At 36.2% G+C, this 18,507-nt stretch overlaps 1 protein-coding gene across 5 annotated transcripts in view; it reads left to right on the forward strand.

Moving 5' to 3' along the window:
- The window catches only part of LOC110180214 (dynein regulatory complex subunit 3), a 246,250-nt gene that overhangs the window by 7,927 nt on the left and 219,816 nt on the right, over positions 1-18,507 (forward strand). For 4 of the 5 annotated variants that reach the window (XM_086829174.1, XM_086829173.1, XM_086829175.1 and 1 more), the window contains one exon: positions 14,934-15,217. The exons of the other annotated variant lie outside the window; for it this stretch is intronic. In XM_086829174.1, the coding sequence (XP_086685300.1) occupies positions 14,934-15,217 (284 nt within the window). The remainder of the gene's footprint in view (positions 1-14,933; positions 15,218-18,507) is intronic. 5 annotated transcript variants of the gene reach the window in all.

Raw genomic sequence — 18,507 nt, forward strand, 5'->3', positions numbered from 1 at the left:
TTTTTACTGAATGTGTTCCGTTATATTATCCGCCAAGCTCGAATAAACCGCCGTGGTTTACTAAAGAGTTGAGCCGACTTAAAAATAAAAAATCTAGACTGTATGCTAAATTTAAAATCACCGGTTCTCAATCTGCCCTTTCATTTTATTTATCAGCTCGGTCAAACTTTTCCGTGCTGAACGCGCAGTGTTACAAAAACTATTTAACTCGTTGTAGGGCCCAGTTCTCACAGGACCCAAAACAGTTTTATAATTTCGTTAACACTAAACGTAAACCTAAAACAAATCCTTCCTCGCTTTCATTTGAAAATACTACCGCAAATAATGATCAGGCAATAGCCGATCTATTTTCGCAGTTTTTTCAAACAACCTATTCTAGCTCTTCGTATATATACCAGACTTATTCCTACGACATACCCAAATCGAACTTAATTTTCTGTCCTAGCCTAAACGAAAGCTCTCTCCTTTTAGATCTTCATCGTGTCAAGCCAGTTTATTCGCCAGGTCCCGACGGAATTCCTGGCTGTGTGCTCAGGTATTGTGCCGACGCCCTGTGCTATCCCCTTCTGAAATTGTTTACCTTGTCCTTAGCAACCTCCCACTTTCCCATTATTTGGAAGGAATCGTTTATTATTCCTCTCCACAAAAAAGGTAGCAAATTGGATGCCAGCAATTATAGAGGAATCTCTAAGTTGTCGGCCATCCCAAAATTATTTGAAAATATTATCACCCCTCATTTACAGCACCTTTGTAGATCGGTTATTTCTCCATGTCAACATGGTTTTATTAAGCGAAGATCAACAACAACAAATCTTTTGGAGCTCTCTTCCTATATTATAAAGGGCTTCCATAATAATTGTCAGACAGATGTAATCTATACTGATTTCAGTAAAGCATTTGACTCTGTTAATCATTCTCTCCTCGTTAGAAAACTCGATTCAATGGGTTTTCCAAGTGATCTTCTTAATTGGATCTCTAGTTATTTGAATGGCAGGACGCAAAAGGTCCTCTTTAAGAATAATTTATCCAATATTCTAAGGGTTACATCTGGTGTCCCGCAAGGAAGCCATTTGGGACCCTTATTGTTTACATTGTTCATAAATGACCTGCCCAAAGTCTTGACTAACTCCAGAGTACTTATGTACGCGGATGACGTCAAGCTTTGCGTGCAATACAATGACGTTGCCTGCCAGTCGGATTTACAAACAGATCTTAATAATTTTCAAACTTGGTGCCGTGTAAACTTATTAAACTTAAATGGCTCGAAATGCAAGCTAATGACATTCTCTCGTGTCGCTCCTAAGCTTGCTACTTACACGCTGAATGGCTGCTCTTTGGAAAGAATTAATACAGTTGACGATTTGGGCGTCCGCTTCGACCCAAAACTTGACTTTATTGATCATATTTCGTCTATGGTGAATAGGGCCAGGGGTGTGCTTGGATTTATTAAACGGTGGTCGAAGGAATTCAATGACCCCTATGTTACTAAATCCTTATATACTTCCTTAGTTCGTCCTATCCTAGAATATGGATGCTGCGTTTGGAGCCCTCAGTACGGCGTCCATAGTAAACGCATTGAGTCGGTTCAAAAGAACTTTTTACTTTTCGCTCTACGCGGTTTAAATTGGGATGCAAACCAAAGATTACCTTCCTACTCTAGTAGACTCCTATTAATAAACTTGCCGTCCTTAGCCAATCGTAGAACGATGCTAGGGATAACCTTTATTTTTAACCTTATCCATGGTGATGTGGAAAGTGCTGACTTGTTGGGTCAGCTTAATTTCCATGTACCATGTAGAACCACTAGATCCTATATCCCATTAGTGTTGCGCCACTGTAGGACCTCCTTTGAACTGCATGAACCTTTTAGAGTGTTATGTGCAAATTATAATGATTTGTACGCACTAATCTCTAACGTAGATTCCCTTCCCAAATTAAAATCTTTGATATTAACATACTTAGTAAGCATGCAAGCTAACAATCTGGCAGCACGCCGGTAGTCAATTTTCCTCGTATTCTGTCCTATATTTTCCATCGCGCCTACTAACACCTAACCCAAACAGGCACGTGCCTGGTGTCATACGGGCCACTTGTATGTACTGACCTTAGTGCATCAACGTCCAAGAATATTATCGACTTTTGGGTTTGCGATAACATTCCGTTGGCCGAGTTTCATCTTCAGACAACCTTTATTTTGGGCGTTCATAAACGTTTTCTGTTATAAAGAGCTTGCCGAGGTCAAAGGGGTGCCACCGATATTTTTGTCTCCAGAATCTCCTTCATATACTCTCCGGCCAATGGCGATTTCAACGTCGTACACCACAATTGTTTGCTTATTAGCGGCGTTTCTTGCCACACTTAGCCCCACATTGGCGAATTACTTGGAGTGCACCACCTTTTGGAGCTTTCCTACCGAGGAAGTGCGGATAATCGCACTACCACGTCAGAGCTAGCTCACTTCGTGCACCCTGAAGGTCATCTCCAGCTCTTCGTCCCTCAGCATCCGTGCCATGGCTAGCTCGATATGGCGACTGATGGCTATTGGACGGCACCTACCATCATGGCAGCTTGCCCAGCCTGAGTGGCAGCGTCAGACGTTAACGCCCGGGGCTTTTCTTCGTGAGAAAACCGGCTCCTCAAGAGTGCTGACGGGCTCAGGCACTCCCTTTGCGGCCAACGCACTGTGGTTGGGCTTGTATAGAGCCGCGGCAATAAATATTTCCCGTTGAGATATCGTTTTAAAATTTTTCCCAAAAATCTAAGAAAATATTTTCAACATATGGTAAAAAAATTGGCTACATCGGACGATTATTCTCTATAGCTCACATAGCACCGTATTAAGGCTGATTTGGCGATTGTGCGCAAAAATACTTTCAGTAGAGTTGAATTGCCTAAATTTCATTGTTGGCACATTAACATAGATGTGTGTGAAAGGGTAACTCCTCCCTTATACCCAAGCCATATCCCTCCCCTCCCCCTTCCCCCATCATTCCCTTCTAAAAACTACGATATACAAACAAATTAGGTTCTTTAGTTCTTGGAATCATATATAATAATAAACCATTAATTTCAATTAATAAAACTAATTTCAAAATTTAAATGAAAAATTTTAATAAAGATCTTCTAACAAGTCAAATGTTGATAATAAAAATTTGGATTTATCTCTCTTTGGCAGTTTTCTTTGACCTGTTATAAAGGGGTCAGAACGTAAAAGAAGTATATTTATTAAATCCTTATTTGTCAATATGCGAGACATTTTCCGAGTATGTTGAAGCCGGCATTTCTTTCTTTCTTTTTTGTTGGACGTCGCATCTTCCTCTGAGAGTTCTCCAATTGACAGCAACGCATTTTCTATTACCTGTGCACCGTGAATTAAAATTTTGTGGACTGTCGCTGGAAGATAGTACAATGGATATTTTTTTATTAACTGCTTAGCAGTATCCAAGGCATAGCTTTAGAAATTTTTAACATTAATAGAATATCCTGAAGCTAAAGCTTGCAAGATCGTCGCGCATCGGATTATCACATCTTCATCAACGCCTGTAATCTTAGATGCCAAACTTGGTTACCAAAAAATTTCCTGGCAGTATTTCCATCGTTGGAAGTTCCTTTTCCTCCGTCTCTTGGCTTATCAACAATTATTCCCATTTCTTCGCGAAATTCCGCTTGAATTAGTTGTTTTCTTAGCAGTACGTTAAGCTTTTGTTCAGCGGATCTTGCTTGCCACATTTTTGTTTCCAATTTGTATGAAATGTGCAAAAAATACTCAAAAAAACGTATGTAGGAATGAAGTGGAGATAGGCCGAATTCGAAAAACTTTTTCTCAACTTTTTTTGTAAGACATATTTCTAAGTCATTCATTTCGGTGGGTTTGGCTTAACGCATTGCAAACTTTACGATCTACCATAGTAAGGTGCAGGCTATGATTTATGAATATTTTCCTATTGGAAATTTTAAATTCGGTAGGCATTAAGTTCTCTATTTTATTTTTTTTATAAACGATTCTTCTTCAATGGATAGTGTGGCGGTCTCCTTTTTAAATTGAATTCTTACTGGCCTACAATAACGTTTAGATGATGGCCTTGGATTTTTCCATATTATTTTTGAGTTGTTTTCACCTATAAGCTGAAGAGGGACGTACGATGTTCCAAAAATTCATCTATCATCGTCATTACAATTTGAGAATTTCTGCTTGTATTCACTGTGCCCAGTACTACCATCAAACCCCCATTTTCCAATTAATGTTAAGGCGTTCTCCGTGTCATCAAGAAAATTTTCAATTGCAGTTTTTTGGAGCTGTAAAATACCAATAGCTGTATTGTCTAGTAGACTCTGCAGTTCACTTCTGCACATGTTTCATCTACAGTTATGTCCTTTGTGTATCTGGATGTCTTAAATCTGAGATTTTTTTCATAGCTTGGCATTACGCATGAAGAAGTTTCACTATTTATGAATTCACGAATAAGCAAGTGTTTCGTAATTCCAGTATCCATTACAAGGGATAAAACCTTTTCAATATCAGCTTCGGATGACTTCAAGATCGGTGGAAAATCGGCTGAGCGCAAAACAGAAACTGCAGACTCATCATGTTTTTCGAGCAGCACTATCCGACGACGTTTGGTCCTTTTTGAGGATTCAGCAAAATCAACTTCTTATGGTCGTCCACGTTCTGCACTTGAAACTTTTTTACAGGGGCTCAATTGCAATGGTTTCAATAGAGTTCAGCCAATTGGATTGATATTGTACAATTGATCTTTTGATTCGACCGTATTCAGCCCAAAAGGCAATAATTTTTTTGCAAATGTAAGTAATGCAATTGTCAAGATAATTTACATATATGAACTGTGTAGCCTTTGTTTTCAATACTTTCTTTTGCTAAACCTATCACATCATGAGTTTTTTTCTGAATTTGTCCCCTTTTGAGTGCACCAAAGATCAAAAATGTACCTCCGTGAAAATTCACAGATACATGAAGCACCTAAAGAAAGCGATGAAACAAATATTGAAAAAAATAAAAAGCAAAATTTTTGGTAAACAGAAATGACAACACGAATGACGAACGCAAAAGAAACATCACAAAAACAAACGAAGAACAGCAGATTGCGTCGAAAATTTGACCTTGAAAACGGTAAGAGAGCTTGAGATTATTAATTATTGTATACAAACACTAAGCAAGAAATACATAGAGGTGTCAAACAGTACCAAAAAGTACTATCACAAAAACGGCTGAGCCTGGAACCCCAGAGCACCCGAACGATATGTCTAGAACCCCAGAGTGCCTTCGGCTTTTTCGAGTTCGAAGCAGTCGTTCGAAACCGAGCACAAGAATTTACTTTTCAGTGGCAGATCGGCCGTGTAAGGATGAGCAGGGGTGCGTTTCTTTGCGCTGTGCTCTCCTTTCTGTGTATATGTGTATATGTGTACAAGCGCTCACACGTTTGTATGCGTGTGCAAATTTCTGTTCGCAGTCTTTTTCATAGGTTTCGGACGGCAACAGCCAGTGGGCCGAAGCGACGGCTCACTTGCTTATGACGTCACAGCAATACTTAGCGGCTAGCGCTTGCATTGGGGGACAAATTATTTAAGTTATCTAACTATAATTACCAATTATTTTAATTTAATTTTTTTCGTCTGACAATATATTTCCCAAAAGGCATTTTTGACCGACCAGAAATTATTATTGCCATATTGTATTAAAACATTTTTATTTGTTTCTGTACATTTGCATATTAATAAAATTATAATTAGAAACTAATTGTATAGTTAATTTATTATTTGTAAACTAGAAAATAATAGATTTATGGTAAATTTATGACATTATTTTTCAACTATGAACAGAACATACTCACATACATACTTATGTATGTATGTAACAATACACCCGAAATCGTCTTTTGTTGGGGTAGGTCTCAAAGTTGACGAAATGCGCGTTAGGTGCCTGCATGTATGTATGTACATATGTGTTCATATGTTGTTAATTTCGAATATATTGAATTCTTTTGATTTTGTAATGATAATTTACATACATATTTATATTTTAAACTACTTCGCCGCTCGAATTTGCTGCCGATTATAAAATACATTGCGTACATACATATGTATGTATGTATAATCGGTACCCAGGGAACACCACGAGGAGGCCATTGTAATAACAATGGGGTCATCAAAAGATGACCTCCGAGTCGACTTGAGATAATTAAACATAGTTTAAAAACCTCCTTGTTCCCCAAAAAAAAAAAAAAATAATAAGCATGGATGTACCGACCCTGATTTTGAAGTTGATGGTGAGTTATTATTAAATATTTTAAAAGCTCTTATTTTAAAAATGGACAGTAGGAGTAGAAATGCCGTAATAATTTTTGACGAAATTTCTATTAGAAAAGGGCTGCAATATAATTGCCTTCGAGATGAAGTAGAAGGATTCGTTGATGATGGCAACGAAAAAAATAACACATTGTGCAAGCAGATATGCGTTTTCATGTTGCGGGGATTGTATGACAACTGGAAGTTTGTCTTGAGTTATGTCGCAACGACCAATGGCCTTAAAGCTCGTAAATTACAAGACTTAATAACAGAAAATATTAAAGTCGCCAAGAGCTTAGGCCTTAGTATAAGAGCAGTGGTATGCGACCAAGGGTCGAACAACCGAGGAGCCTTTACAAATTTCGGGGTGAAGGAAGAAGAGCCTTTTATATCTGTTGACGGTCAGAAAATTTACACAATATATGATATCCCCCACTTGTTTAAATCGCTTCGCAATATTTTGATGAAAAATTCCATTATGACTCCAGATGGCGAAGTCTCATGGAAAATTATTGTTAAGTTGTTTGAAATTGACACAAACAACTCGTCAACTCGGTTATGCCCAAAGCTATCTCGGAAGCATATAGACCCAAACTCCTTTAAAAAAATGAAGGTCAAATATGCTACGCAGGTATTTAGCCAAACAGTCGGTTCTGCCTTAAAGACGCTTATTGAAAATGGCGCATTTAATGACTGCGAAGAACAGGCACTTGCAACAGTAAAATTTATTGAAAAAATTAATAAGCTCTTCGATTGCTTGAACCGCAATAATATATATAGCAAAAATCCGTTCAAAGCCGCCATGCAGAAAAATAGTGATACTGAAAAATACATAATTGAAATGAAACACTATTTGAAAAAATGTAAATACGCCAACAAAGTGTATTGCATAGACGGATTAATTCTTTCCATTAATTCAGTTTTGATGCTTGCGCAAGATGTCTGGAGTGAAGGCAATGAATATTTTTTGATATTGTCCCGTCTTAATCAGGATGCTCTGGAGCACTTATTTTATTTAATAAGAAGCAGAGGCGGTACAAACGACAATCCAATGCTATTTGAGTTTAATGCCATAATTTCCAAGATGTTGTCAATGAAGGTCATCTCTTCTAAAAGAACCACTGGAAACTGCGAGCCAGATGACGATGAAATGATCATTAATGCAGTTGAAAACGTAAATGAGGAACAGGCCGCCGATATAAATGACCAAGAACAGGTGTATTATAAAGATATAGTGATACAAATCATCAAATATCAGCAGCTACACTTAACATTTTTATTACCTTAAAACATTGACAAATACCCTGATAACACTTATAAAGGGGGGATCGGAGGGCAACATATCTAAAAATCTACTTAAACAGAGAAAATGACGATCACAATTCACTGAAAATTAGTTTTCATTAAAATTAAACAATAACAAATAATAAATATTTCAAATTAATTTCAGTAAAAGAACTTATTCAAGTAAATACCCTGCGAACGTCCGATCACTTTGAATTTTACTTTTGTTTTGACTAAAAGCTCACTAAACGCAGCTGCAGCAGCAAAATTGAAACGTGTTCACACTTTGCATTCTATTTTTAGAATGTCCCGTTAGATTTCCGGAAAAAACTAGCTTGCAATGACAAAATGTGGACATTTTTGAGACAAATTCTTTACATTTTGAATAATTATTTTTAAGTAGATTTTTCGATGTATGGCCTACGAGCGCAACCACTGTGCAACGCCAGCTACTTGGCTTGCATTGAACCGGAGCTCTAAAAGGCTAGCCCGCCTCTTTCTTTTCACTCTAAAAAAATAAAGCAATTTTTTCCGCTGAGCACAACACCACCGATAGTAACTTTTCATCGATTTATTTTGCTTGTAATCACAGTTTTACGCAATCTGAATACGAGTGCACCGAAGGCACTTCTGTCGTAAATACATTCATGCGCATCCCTAAAGTACATCGAGAATTGGATCTCTCCGTAATAGTTTTATGTGGCGTGCTCCGCATTGAAAGGAGTAAAACCACATAATTTGAATGTGGTCGGCACTGACCACATAATGCAACAGTCTGGAATAAGCACCACCCAACCGCCCCGGTGTATAAGCTATTGCTCTGTACATGCCGACGGTACAAATTGATAAACCCGTGGACACTTTCACTCACTGGGAAAGTATTTCAACGGATGTATCGGGAAAAAAACAATATTGAGGTATGGCGCGCCAAACTTCTTCGCAGATTGTACCATTGATGCAGTCCAAGCCGCGAAATTGCTAGCTCTTAAACCTGGTGACACAGGCATCAACCAACTAGTGAAAAGTTGCGGAGGATCACTTGAGTACAATCACCACAATCAGTAAATAATTCGCGGCAGGGGATGTTCCAGCGAAGAGAATTGCTCCTCTTAAACCCCGATGGGATTGGGAGTTCCCATTGCAGACAGCGCAAACAACTTCGACGGACAGACGGCTAGATAGACTGGGATCTTGATGCTGATCAAGAATATTTGATTTAATTTCTCGATCGTTCCTATTGGAGCTATATGATATAGTAGTCCGATTTTCATAAAATTTTACACAAAATTTTAAAAAATAAAATTAAATGACTATATCTTAAATTTGATTAAATTTTGTAGAAAACTGAAAATGTTATAATTTTTTTTGTAAAAATTTTCCTATGGCAACTATATGATGAAGTCGTCCGATCCGGCCCGTTCCGACAAATATACGAGTGAGAGTATATAGAAGACTAACTACAAAGTTTCATTCAGATAGCTTCAAAACTGAGTTTGCTAGTTTGCTTAAGAACAGCTAGATCGAATGGGATCCTGATCAAGAATATATATACTTTATATAGTCGGAGGTGCCCCCTTCACTGCGTTGCAAACTTCTGACTGAAATTATAATACCCTGCAAGGGTATAAAAAGTAATTGACGCTAAAAGTGGATACAAGTTAACACATCTAGTTACCACAGACAGAAACTGTCGAGTTGCAGGCCATATCCGGTGGCCAACACGCTCAGTAAAGTAAAGTAAAGAACTGCCGACTCCACACCCTGGGGGCAATTGCCGGCCAAAACACTCGGTCAGCAAATAATCGCTACTGGCAGCATATCAAATGCAGACCCAAAAACATTGGCGGAAGCGCTGCCGCTGCAGCTGGATTATATGCTTAGTTAGTCTTAAATTTGTACTCCACAGCCTAAGCCGTGCTTTAATAACTTTTTAAATATTATCTTTATAATAACCTTGGCATTAGCAAGCTTAGGGGACATAAATGATTATTTGATAAATAAACGTTTAAATTTAGTTAACTGATGCCCAACGTAACCGACCCAAGCACTTTTCGGTACGGTGCATTTTTACAAAAGTAAATGCAAATAATACGGAGTTCACCTTCGACAGCTGAAGCGATCGGTTGTGTTCTTCCGCGAAACGTCTAACGCAGCATCCAAGCACAAGACAAACGAGAAGAAAAAGTCTCTTATCTACATCTCGAGCGAAGAAGCAGACAATTTTGGCAACTTTAAGCGACCTTATAGTTTGTTGACCCCAACATGTTTGAACCAACAGACATCTGGAAGAAACATCCTCCCAACGGCTTGTTCCTAGTAGCAGCAAGCACGGATGAGCATTTTAAGTTACTGGCAGAAATCTCACCATTCATCGTCAAGAAAACCATAGACCACACAATCCAAGGAGAAGTCATCAGTTGCAGGAAAACAAAAGACGGAAACCTTCTAATCAAAACTAAAAACAAATTCACAAAACTCATGAAATTAATCAGTATGCCGTCCAACATTCCTTACCTCAACATCCCCATCAAAATCACCGAACATCGATGTCTAAACTCCACCAAAGGCGTAATCTATTCAAATGACCTAAGAGGAATAAGCGAAATACTGGAGAACCTCAAATCACAAAAAGTAGAAGCCGTGGAAAAAATCTACAAATATATGCCCGGACAACCTCTTGATAAAACTCAACAAAACGAAACTGGCCTCATAAAAATTTCTTTCAAACTAACGAATCTACCAGAATTCTTGAACGTCGGTTACGAGAAAGTGCAAGTTCGCCCCTACATCCCTTCTCCTATGCACTGCAAAAACTGCTTTCGCTTCGGCCATACTACAAAGTTCTGCAAAAGCCCCTCAACTTGCGCAAACTGTGGACTCCCATCCCACCTTGGTCTCACCAACACAGAAATATGCCAAAATAAACCAAACTGCATCAACTACACCTCCAAAAATCTGCCCGAATGCAACCATCATGCCCGCAACAAGGCCTGCCCAATCTTCCTCTCTAACAAAGAAGTCCAAGCCATCAAAACACTGGAAAAAGTTGATACCAGGACTGCCTGGTCCATCTACACCAAACGACACCACGACGGCTCACTTTACTCCACAACAACAAGACACAACTAAACAAAATCACAACCGTCAACAAACAGGAAAAAAATAAGCTTCAGTTCCAACGAATTTTACCCACCCATCGCATCCAACCTCATCTCAGACGAACCCATGTCAGCATAATCGGATACACCCAGCACCTCCCAAGCCGATACCACAAAGAAAAAATCTACAAAAATTCTCCCCCTAAACACATCTAATAGAACTAAACGTCTCCTCAAATCCGTACAAAACACAATAATAACTAGGTCTTAACTAAAATCACTCTCCGCCTTAGAATCTATAATCTCAGATCAGAAATCAATTTAATTTATATCTATAAGCACACCTTAACATCTCATGAACATGCTTAAAATCATACAATGGAACATACACGGCTATAGAAACAACTACACAGAACTACAAATGCTAATTAAGGCACAAAGCCCACACATCTTAGCCCTTCAAGAAACCCACCTATCAAATCTCTCCTCACTCCCCACCCCCATCAATTACACTCTACACCAGCGTCAGCAACAATAACAGCTTCGGTGGCTCTGCCCTCCTAATCAACAATTCCATACCCCGCTAGACACTGACTTCGACGCAGTTGGAGCAAAAATACACTCGAAAATCAAATTTAACATAATATCTGCATATATATCCCCTTTCAAGATATTTAACGTAAGAAATTTAGAGAATGTCCTCAACAACAAAACGCCCACACGCTGGTGCTGGGAGACTTCAACAGTTGGCACCCCCACTGGGGTTCACCCAAACATAACAGTAGAGGTAAAATTATTGCTGAATACTTAGACAGATCCGACTATATACTGCTCAATGACAAGACCCCCACACATTTTTCCACCCATAAGACCTTCACACACATAGACCTAAATTTTGCCTCAGCCTACATTTGCTCCAGAAATCCACTGGAAAGTACTCGACGACCTCTATGGAAGTGACCACTTCCCTATACTTATATGTATGTTTAACAACCCTATCTCTCCCACCTTTATTTCTAAACCATCATTTAATCTTCAATCCACAGACTGGGATCTCTTCAGGAAAATTGCACACAACCTTAACTACTCATCCCAACCCAGTTCTAATGCCAATCGAGAAGCAGCCCTATTAAAAAAAATTATAATTGAAAGCGCCCAGTTTTCAATTCCTTAAAACACTACATTTTCTCTCAATCGCACGGTCCCCTGGTGGAACAAAGAGTTAACTCTTCTAAAAAAATTAAATCTAATAAATGGAATAAATTAAAAAGGGAAATTAACACATACAATAACATAGAATACAAGAAAGCGAATGCCAAACTTAAAAGAGCAGTAAGACTAGCAAAGAAAACATCCATCCATAAAATTCACATCCAGCATCAATCAATTCTTCGACCCCACAAAAACGTGGGCAAACATAAAAAGACTATGCGGCCTTTACCCGCAAAAACACATACACTGCATATGCAACCCCACTGAGTTAACCGATCAAGCCGAAATTGCAAATGCTTTTGGCCAAACTTGGTCAGATCAAGCTGAAGATAGAAATTTCTCATCCCAATTCAGACTTAACAAAGAACTCCTGAACGCTACCCCAACATATTAGCCCTCCAACCCAGCCTTAGAAATAGAAAAAACATCTCCTTCATAGATTTCTCATCAGCCCTGCACTCGACCGAATTTCCTATCCAATGATAAACAACTTACCTATCACAGTAAAATATAGAATTATCAATCACTTCAATAGCATACTCCTAACCCACATTCCTCAATCTTTCAAACTTAGCCTCGTTCTTCCCATAGCTAAACCCAAAACAGAAACTGCTTCCTATAGACCCATCTCCTTAAACCCATGCCTAGCTTAAGTTCTGGATAAAATTATGGCTAAAAGATTGTGGTGGTTCGTTTTAAATAACGATCTCATTCACAATAGCCAATTCGGCTTCAAAAGAGGCAAGTCTGTACTAGACAGTCTACTCTACGTAGACCACCTAGCCTACAGATCCCTAGCCCTCAAAAAGCACCTATCAATCATATCTCGAGACTTTTCCAAATCATTTGATAGAATAGGCATCCACACAAAAATACAACAACTACAAAATTGGAAAATAGCCCCGAAAACGATCAATTACGTAAAAAGCTTTATGACAAATAGGAAAATTATAGTTAAATCAGGAAAATGCCTCTCCAATTCATTCCCCCTAAACAACGGCATCCCACAAGGCTCACCAATCTCAGTTATACTATTCCTAATAGCCTACAATTCACTTTCCAACCTCATTTCTCTATCTAAAGAAATCAAATTATGTACCTACGCCGACGATTTTCATCTCATTATACAACACAATAAACATAAAAACCCTTCAACCAAACTTTCAACCACTTTCAACCACATAAACGAATGGTGCTCTCACTCTGGCTCAATTCTCTCAGTAGACAAATGCAAAATCCTCCACATCTGCCGCAAACACACCTGCAAAGCCAAAATCTACTAAGGAGGAACCATTATCCCAAGCACCAACACCCTGAAAATCTTAGGCCTTACTATAAACCACAGATACAATTGGTCCTCTCACATTAACAATACAAAATTAGCACTCACTAAGCCTCTGGGCATTATCAAACATCTCTCCTCCCACAAATATAATACCAACACATTAACCCTAAACCACATAGTCAAATCAATCATAGTTTTAAAAATAGACTTCTGCCTCCCCATATACGGACACGCCCCAAAATCTCAACTCAACCGCCTAAAAACCATTCTTAACTCAGCAATCAGATCAGCTCTGGGAGCATACCGCACTACACCCCACAAACAACCTACTGGTTGAAGCCGGCATCAACCCAATAGAACTCAAGAGAGACTATCTTACCGGCAAACTCTCGAAAATTCTAATCCAAGCCATAGATACCCCGTTAAAATCTCTCATCAAACCCTCTAAAAAAAACCTTCAGATACACCAGTACTATAGACCAGATAATAAAAATATGTAAAACACACTCCACACTCCCTTCTAAGAAAAAAACCTGCAATAAATTTAACATGCAAAACATCCTCAAAGCCACCAACACCTCACTTGCAAATTTCAACAAAAACACTACCCCTCCTATAGTTTTCCAACAACTTTTCCATACTCTCAAATCCTCCCTTCCCAATCATAACTTCATTTACACAGACGGCTCTAAAGCCAACCGAATTACAACCTACAGTGTAACCACCGATATACTCACTTAATGTGCTCTTTGCACATCTTTCTGCTTTATTCCAATCTTTATCTATGTAGTTCTTTTGGTTCCTGCTCATCAATCACTTTTAAAACATTTAATTTAGCAAGGAGTACACGTATTCTAAATTTCCACATGGCGTATTTTTCGCCGTCAAAAGGTTTTATGTTGCGCTTTGCTTTGTCACAATAATATATATAATATATATTTATGTATAAGGGAACGAAAAACTTTTTATTTTGATTTAAAACTTTGAAAACTTTTTAGTGTATGTTTTATATTATTTATATTTATTTCACGAGCACACAACCAATCCAGTTTCACGCTTTCAGAATAAGAGACAGAAACACAAGCAAGTGTGACCGATCTTTTATAGATTTAATATGCAATTTTTGGACATATTTATATACTAGACGTATATGACAAGGGATATTTAACATCCGCAAATACATATATCTTTAGGCTAGTATCGGCTGGATGGCTTAACCAGGTTTATATAACAAAAAACAAACAAAATTATTAAATTCAGAGCAATAGTATATATTTATAAATAAGATCACTAAATTCTGAGTTAAAAGCGTGAGGTGTAGGAATTTTTATATATTCATAATTCCCCCCTTACAGATAGTTGCCCTTAGAATAATTGCATTATTGATTATAGTTGCACCCCACGCTTTTAACTTTGAATTTAGTGATCTTGTTTATAATTATACACTATTGCTCTGAATTTAAGATATTTTTGGTAACTATGAATTATTTTCTTCATTTTAGTTCGGTTATTTATAAAAGCGTGTTTTTTTTTTTAGTTTTTTAAACTATTATTTATTTGTCTTTACTCGCAATACTGAGAGAAGAATCACAGTCGGAGAAAACTCTACATGTGCATTTGTTACAGTATGCATAAAGAAGTACTCAAACAAACTGATGATAAATATGTATATATAAATATGTAGACGTAAATGGAGATATAAGTATAAATATTGTTAACTGTTTCTGATTAAATCTTCTTACTTCTCTTAGATATTCTGCGGATTGATCATTTATGGATATTACCTAATTTAACAAAGCTTTGCCTAAATAGTAACAAAATCGAAGTGATTGAAAATATTGAAATGTTAATTAACCTAAAAGAGTTAAATCTTAGTTTTAATTTTATTGAAAAAATAGAAAATCTTGAAACCTTAGTAAATTTGGAAATCTTGTCGCTTTTTAGCAACAGAATAGAATTAATTGAGAACATGGATACTTTGGAAAAGCTAATAATCATAAGCCTGGGAAATAATTTAATCGAGACTGTCGAAGGTGTAAGTACAAAAGAAAGTAGGTAAGTAAGTAAGTTTATATATTTGGTACTCAAAACATTCCCAATTCACTTTGTATAATAAATCTCAAATGTATGAACTACTTAAAATAAACTGCATGAAAGTAAGTAGAAAAGTTGACCACTGAAGGCAAATATTCATATTAAAATAAAAAATTATTTAACTAAAAATTTAGATGTTGCAGAACTTCAAGAAACAGAGTCTTGATCCAATTTTACCAAATATCTTAAGAAACGACCACACGAGCCTAATTATTAAATATTAATTTAAATAGAAAGCAAACCTAATTTGCGGGGCAATTTAAAGTTGCTTACTATGGTTGTGAATTACACTAATCAACCAATTAAAAGGGTCGACTAATAATTATGTATGTATTTAATATCAATTATGCAATTAATTAAGGGGACTGATTTCGTTGTGTGAGGTCTTATTAGAAACATGAGTGAAAGCTCTACCGACACGAATACACGTTTTATACAGATATTAGTTGAATTATGAGGGTGCAATACCGTCAAGGGTGCGATCCACGATCGAATCACATACCAAATGCAGAGGCAGTGTCAGGAACCACACACAAAAAGCGAAACATAACACAAATGTATTAGCAGGCAAAAGGTCTTAACAAAACAAAATGTTGTTATCTGTTGTATTTTTTTTTTTATATAAGGATTAGAAAAGTACTGATATAGACACCCTTAATGCAAATGCATGCTACAGAATAATGTCAGCATCTTTATTCAAAATATTTAACTTTAGCTAAAACATAAGTAGTTACCTGAATATTATCAAAAATATTTTATATGGGTAATTCTCTGGAAACCCCAACCCCTAGTAAAAGCCAGTAAAAGTATTGTTTTCTCACTTATGTTTATAGCGAAAATAAATCAAATTTAACTAATATAAAAGCTTATTTTACATATACTAATAAAACATTTCGGAATTTTTCAATTCAAATTCGAAGAAATGTTAAAGTTCTGTTTCGAAAATTTCTACTGCACGTTTTGTTTTAATTTTTTTTTTCTTAAAGACTCACTATGCATTGATATTCGCAATTTTAAAATGTTGTTTACATTCAAAGAACATAAAGAAAATGCAAAAGCAACAAAGCAATATCTGAATACTGTAAATTTTTTTAAAAGTGGATAAGTTTATATTTCTGTCCGGTGCGACATTGATAAAGGCATTTGTTATTATTGCATCTAAAGCCTTTATCGAGTGATAATCTCATATTGCGCTCAACCAGATAGTTCGATACCAAATTTAATAAAAACACGATAGAACTTCGATGACTAGGAATCCATACAATACAAATTATAAATATTTATGTTAAAAAACAATGAAGTAATACCTGCTTTCATTTCATTCACCTATACATTTACAGTTTTACATTCGCAGATTTGCATTATTCCCCTATATGATATAGTAGTCTGACTTTAATAAAATTTGACATACAATTTTAGAGTAATATAAATTTTATAAAAATATGTTGAAAACTGAAAAAGTTGCTAATTTGCTTTCAACAGTATATGGGCAATTTTCCAGAAATGTGTACCGCGGCAAAAAATATGAAATTGCTTAAAAACGAGTATTTTTAACATGATTACATAAAAAATTGGTCAGGATGATCAAGACTAAAAGAATTTTTCATTTTCTAAAATAAGTTAAAAAAAAATCGATGTCAAACACGCGCAAACGCAAATAATGCCATTTGTATCAAAAAAAGGCATAAAAAATGGCTTGTTTTGTTTTGATGGCAATCTCTTAAATCGAAGCATTTTGCTTTGACTTTTGGTTTCTAAAATGACATAAAAAACCCAAAGAGTCAATATAAAGTGCAAAAGGATATATGCGATCACCAATATTAGTACAGTTTTAATTTAAATTATCGCTTTCCAAAATGTCGCGTGCGACCGGGACTAAAATTGAATTTTAAAAATAGCTACTTAATATTTTAAAATGAAACAAAATAAATTATTAAGAGAAATCATTGCGTAATTAATTAAAATTTATTGAACTAAAATTGTTCATCCCTTTTTGCTAAAATCAGAGCTTAAACTGTTTTTTTGGAAATGTAACTTCTATTATTGTCGCGTGCGAACGCAGATCGTTTTAGTGAATATCTTGAAAACAAACAAGGGTTCAAAATCGACCTTAGCACCAATTATAGTGCTAACCAAGAGCTATGCGTTTCAATTTTTATAAAATTAAAATAAGGTCTTGGCACATGTGTTTTTTTAGTTTGAATGTGTACGAATGTCGCATTCGACACCACAGAATTGCCCATATATATTTTATAGCTTCTTTTTTATTTAATATAGATGAAAGAAGTCAATGAAAAAAAAAAAAAAAAACAAATTAAGATGCAAACAGTGGACATAAAACCGAAAAAAAAAGAAAGAAAAATGGAAATGTTTTATTTGAAAAACGGACAGACGTGGAAAAGGCTGGCTAAAAGTAATGCCAAATAACAAAATAAGATATGTTCGCATACAACAACGGGATAAGAGCCAAAAACTTTTCGATATTTCACTTGGACGCCAACAACAACTGGGCATTACAGCTGCAGAAAAACCCTATTGAAAGCTGTAAAAAAAGGGGAAAGCCCAAAAACTTAAAAAAAGACTTTACAGTTCTCAAAGTTCTGGGAAAACAATATAACAAGATTGGAAAAAATTAAAATATTTACAAATCCAGCAAAAAAATATCTGAAATCTTAGGGAATGTCATTACAGAATCTACATACCATCTACACCATTATTGTTGGGGGCAATTTAGTGTCCAAGCGTTTCATGTTAATGACAGTTTTCGAAACCTATGAATTACCTTTATTTTTTAATTGACAGTTTTCGAAACCTATGAATTACCTTTTTTTTTAAATCCGACCTCGTCCTGTCCAATTGGCCAATTATAATATAATATGTGCATTTGCATGAATCATGCCAATTTTGATTTTCTTTTAAAAACGTGTTCGAATGCGATTCCATAATTTTCCAGCACGTTTAAGACATTTCTTAAGGCAGTTTGCTGCGATGTTCAAGATGAATATTGCATGTCAAGCAAATGTATAAATAAAATAACAGAATTAAGAGATGCATTAATTCCTCTTTCATATTTAGCTAATATTTAAGATGAAGTAATCTGGCAACAATTGTGTTAAATTGAAAATGATTTAGCCATTTCAAATATAACTTCAAATGTATTTGATATAGTAAGTACCATAGAAGCTAAACTACCATCATTTAAAACCCATTTTTATATTTAAAGAGCCCAGC

Source organism: Drosophila serrata, unplaced genomic scaffold (genome assembly GCF_035046125.1).
Source record: "Drosophila serrata isolate PLE 108 unplaced genomic scaffold, ASM3504612v1 contig_187, whole genome shotgun sequence".
In the NCBI taxonomy this organism is placed as follows: Eukaryota; Metazoa; Arthropoda; class Insecta; order Diptera; family Drosophilidae; genus Drosophila; species Drosophila serrata.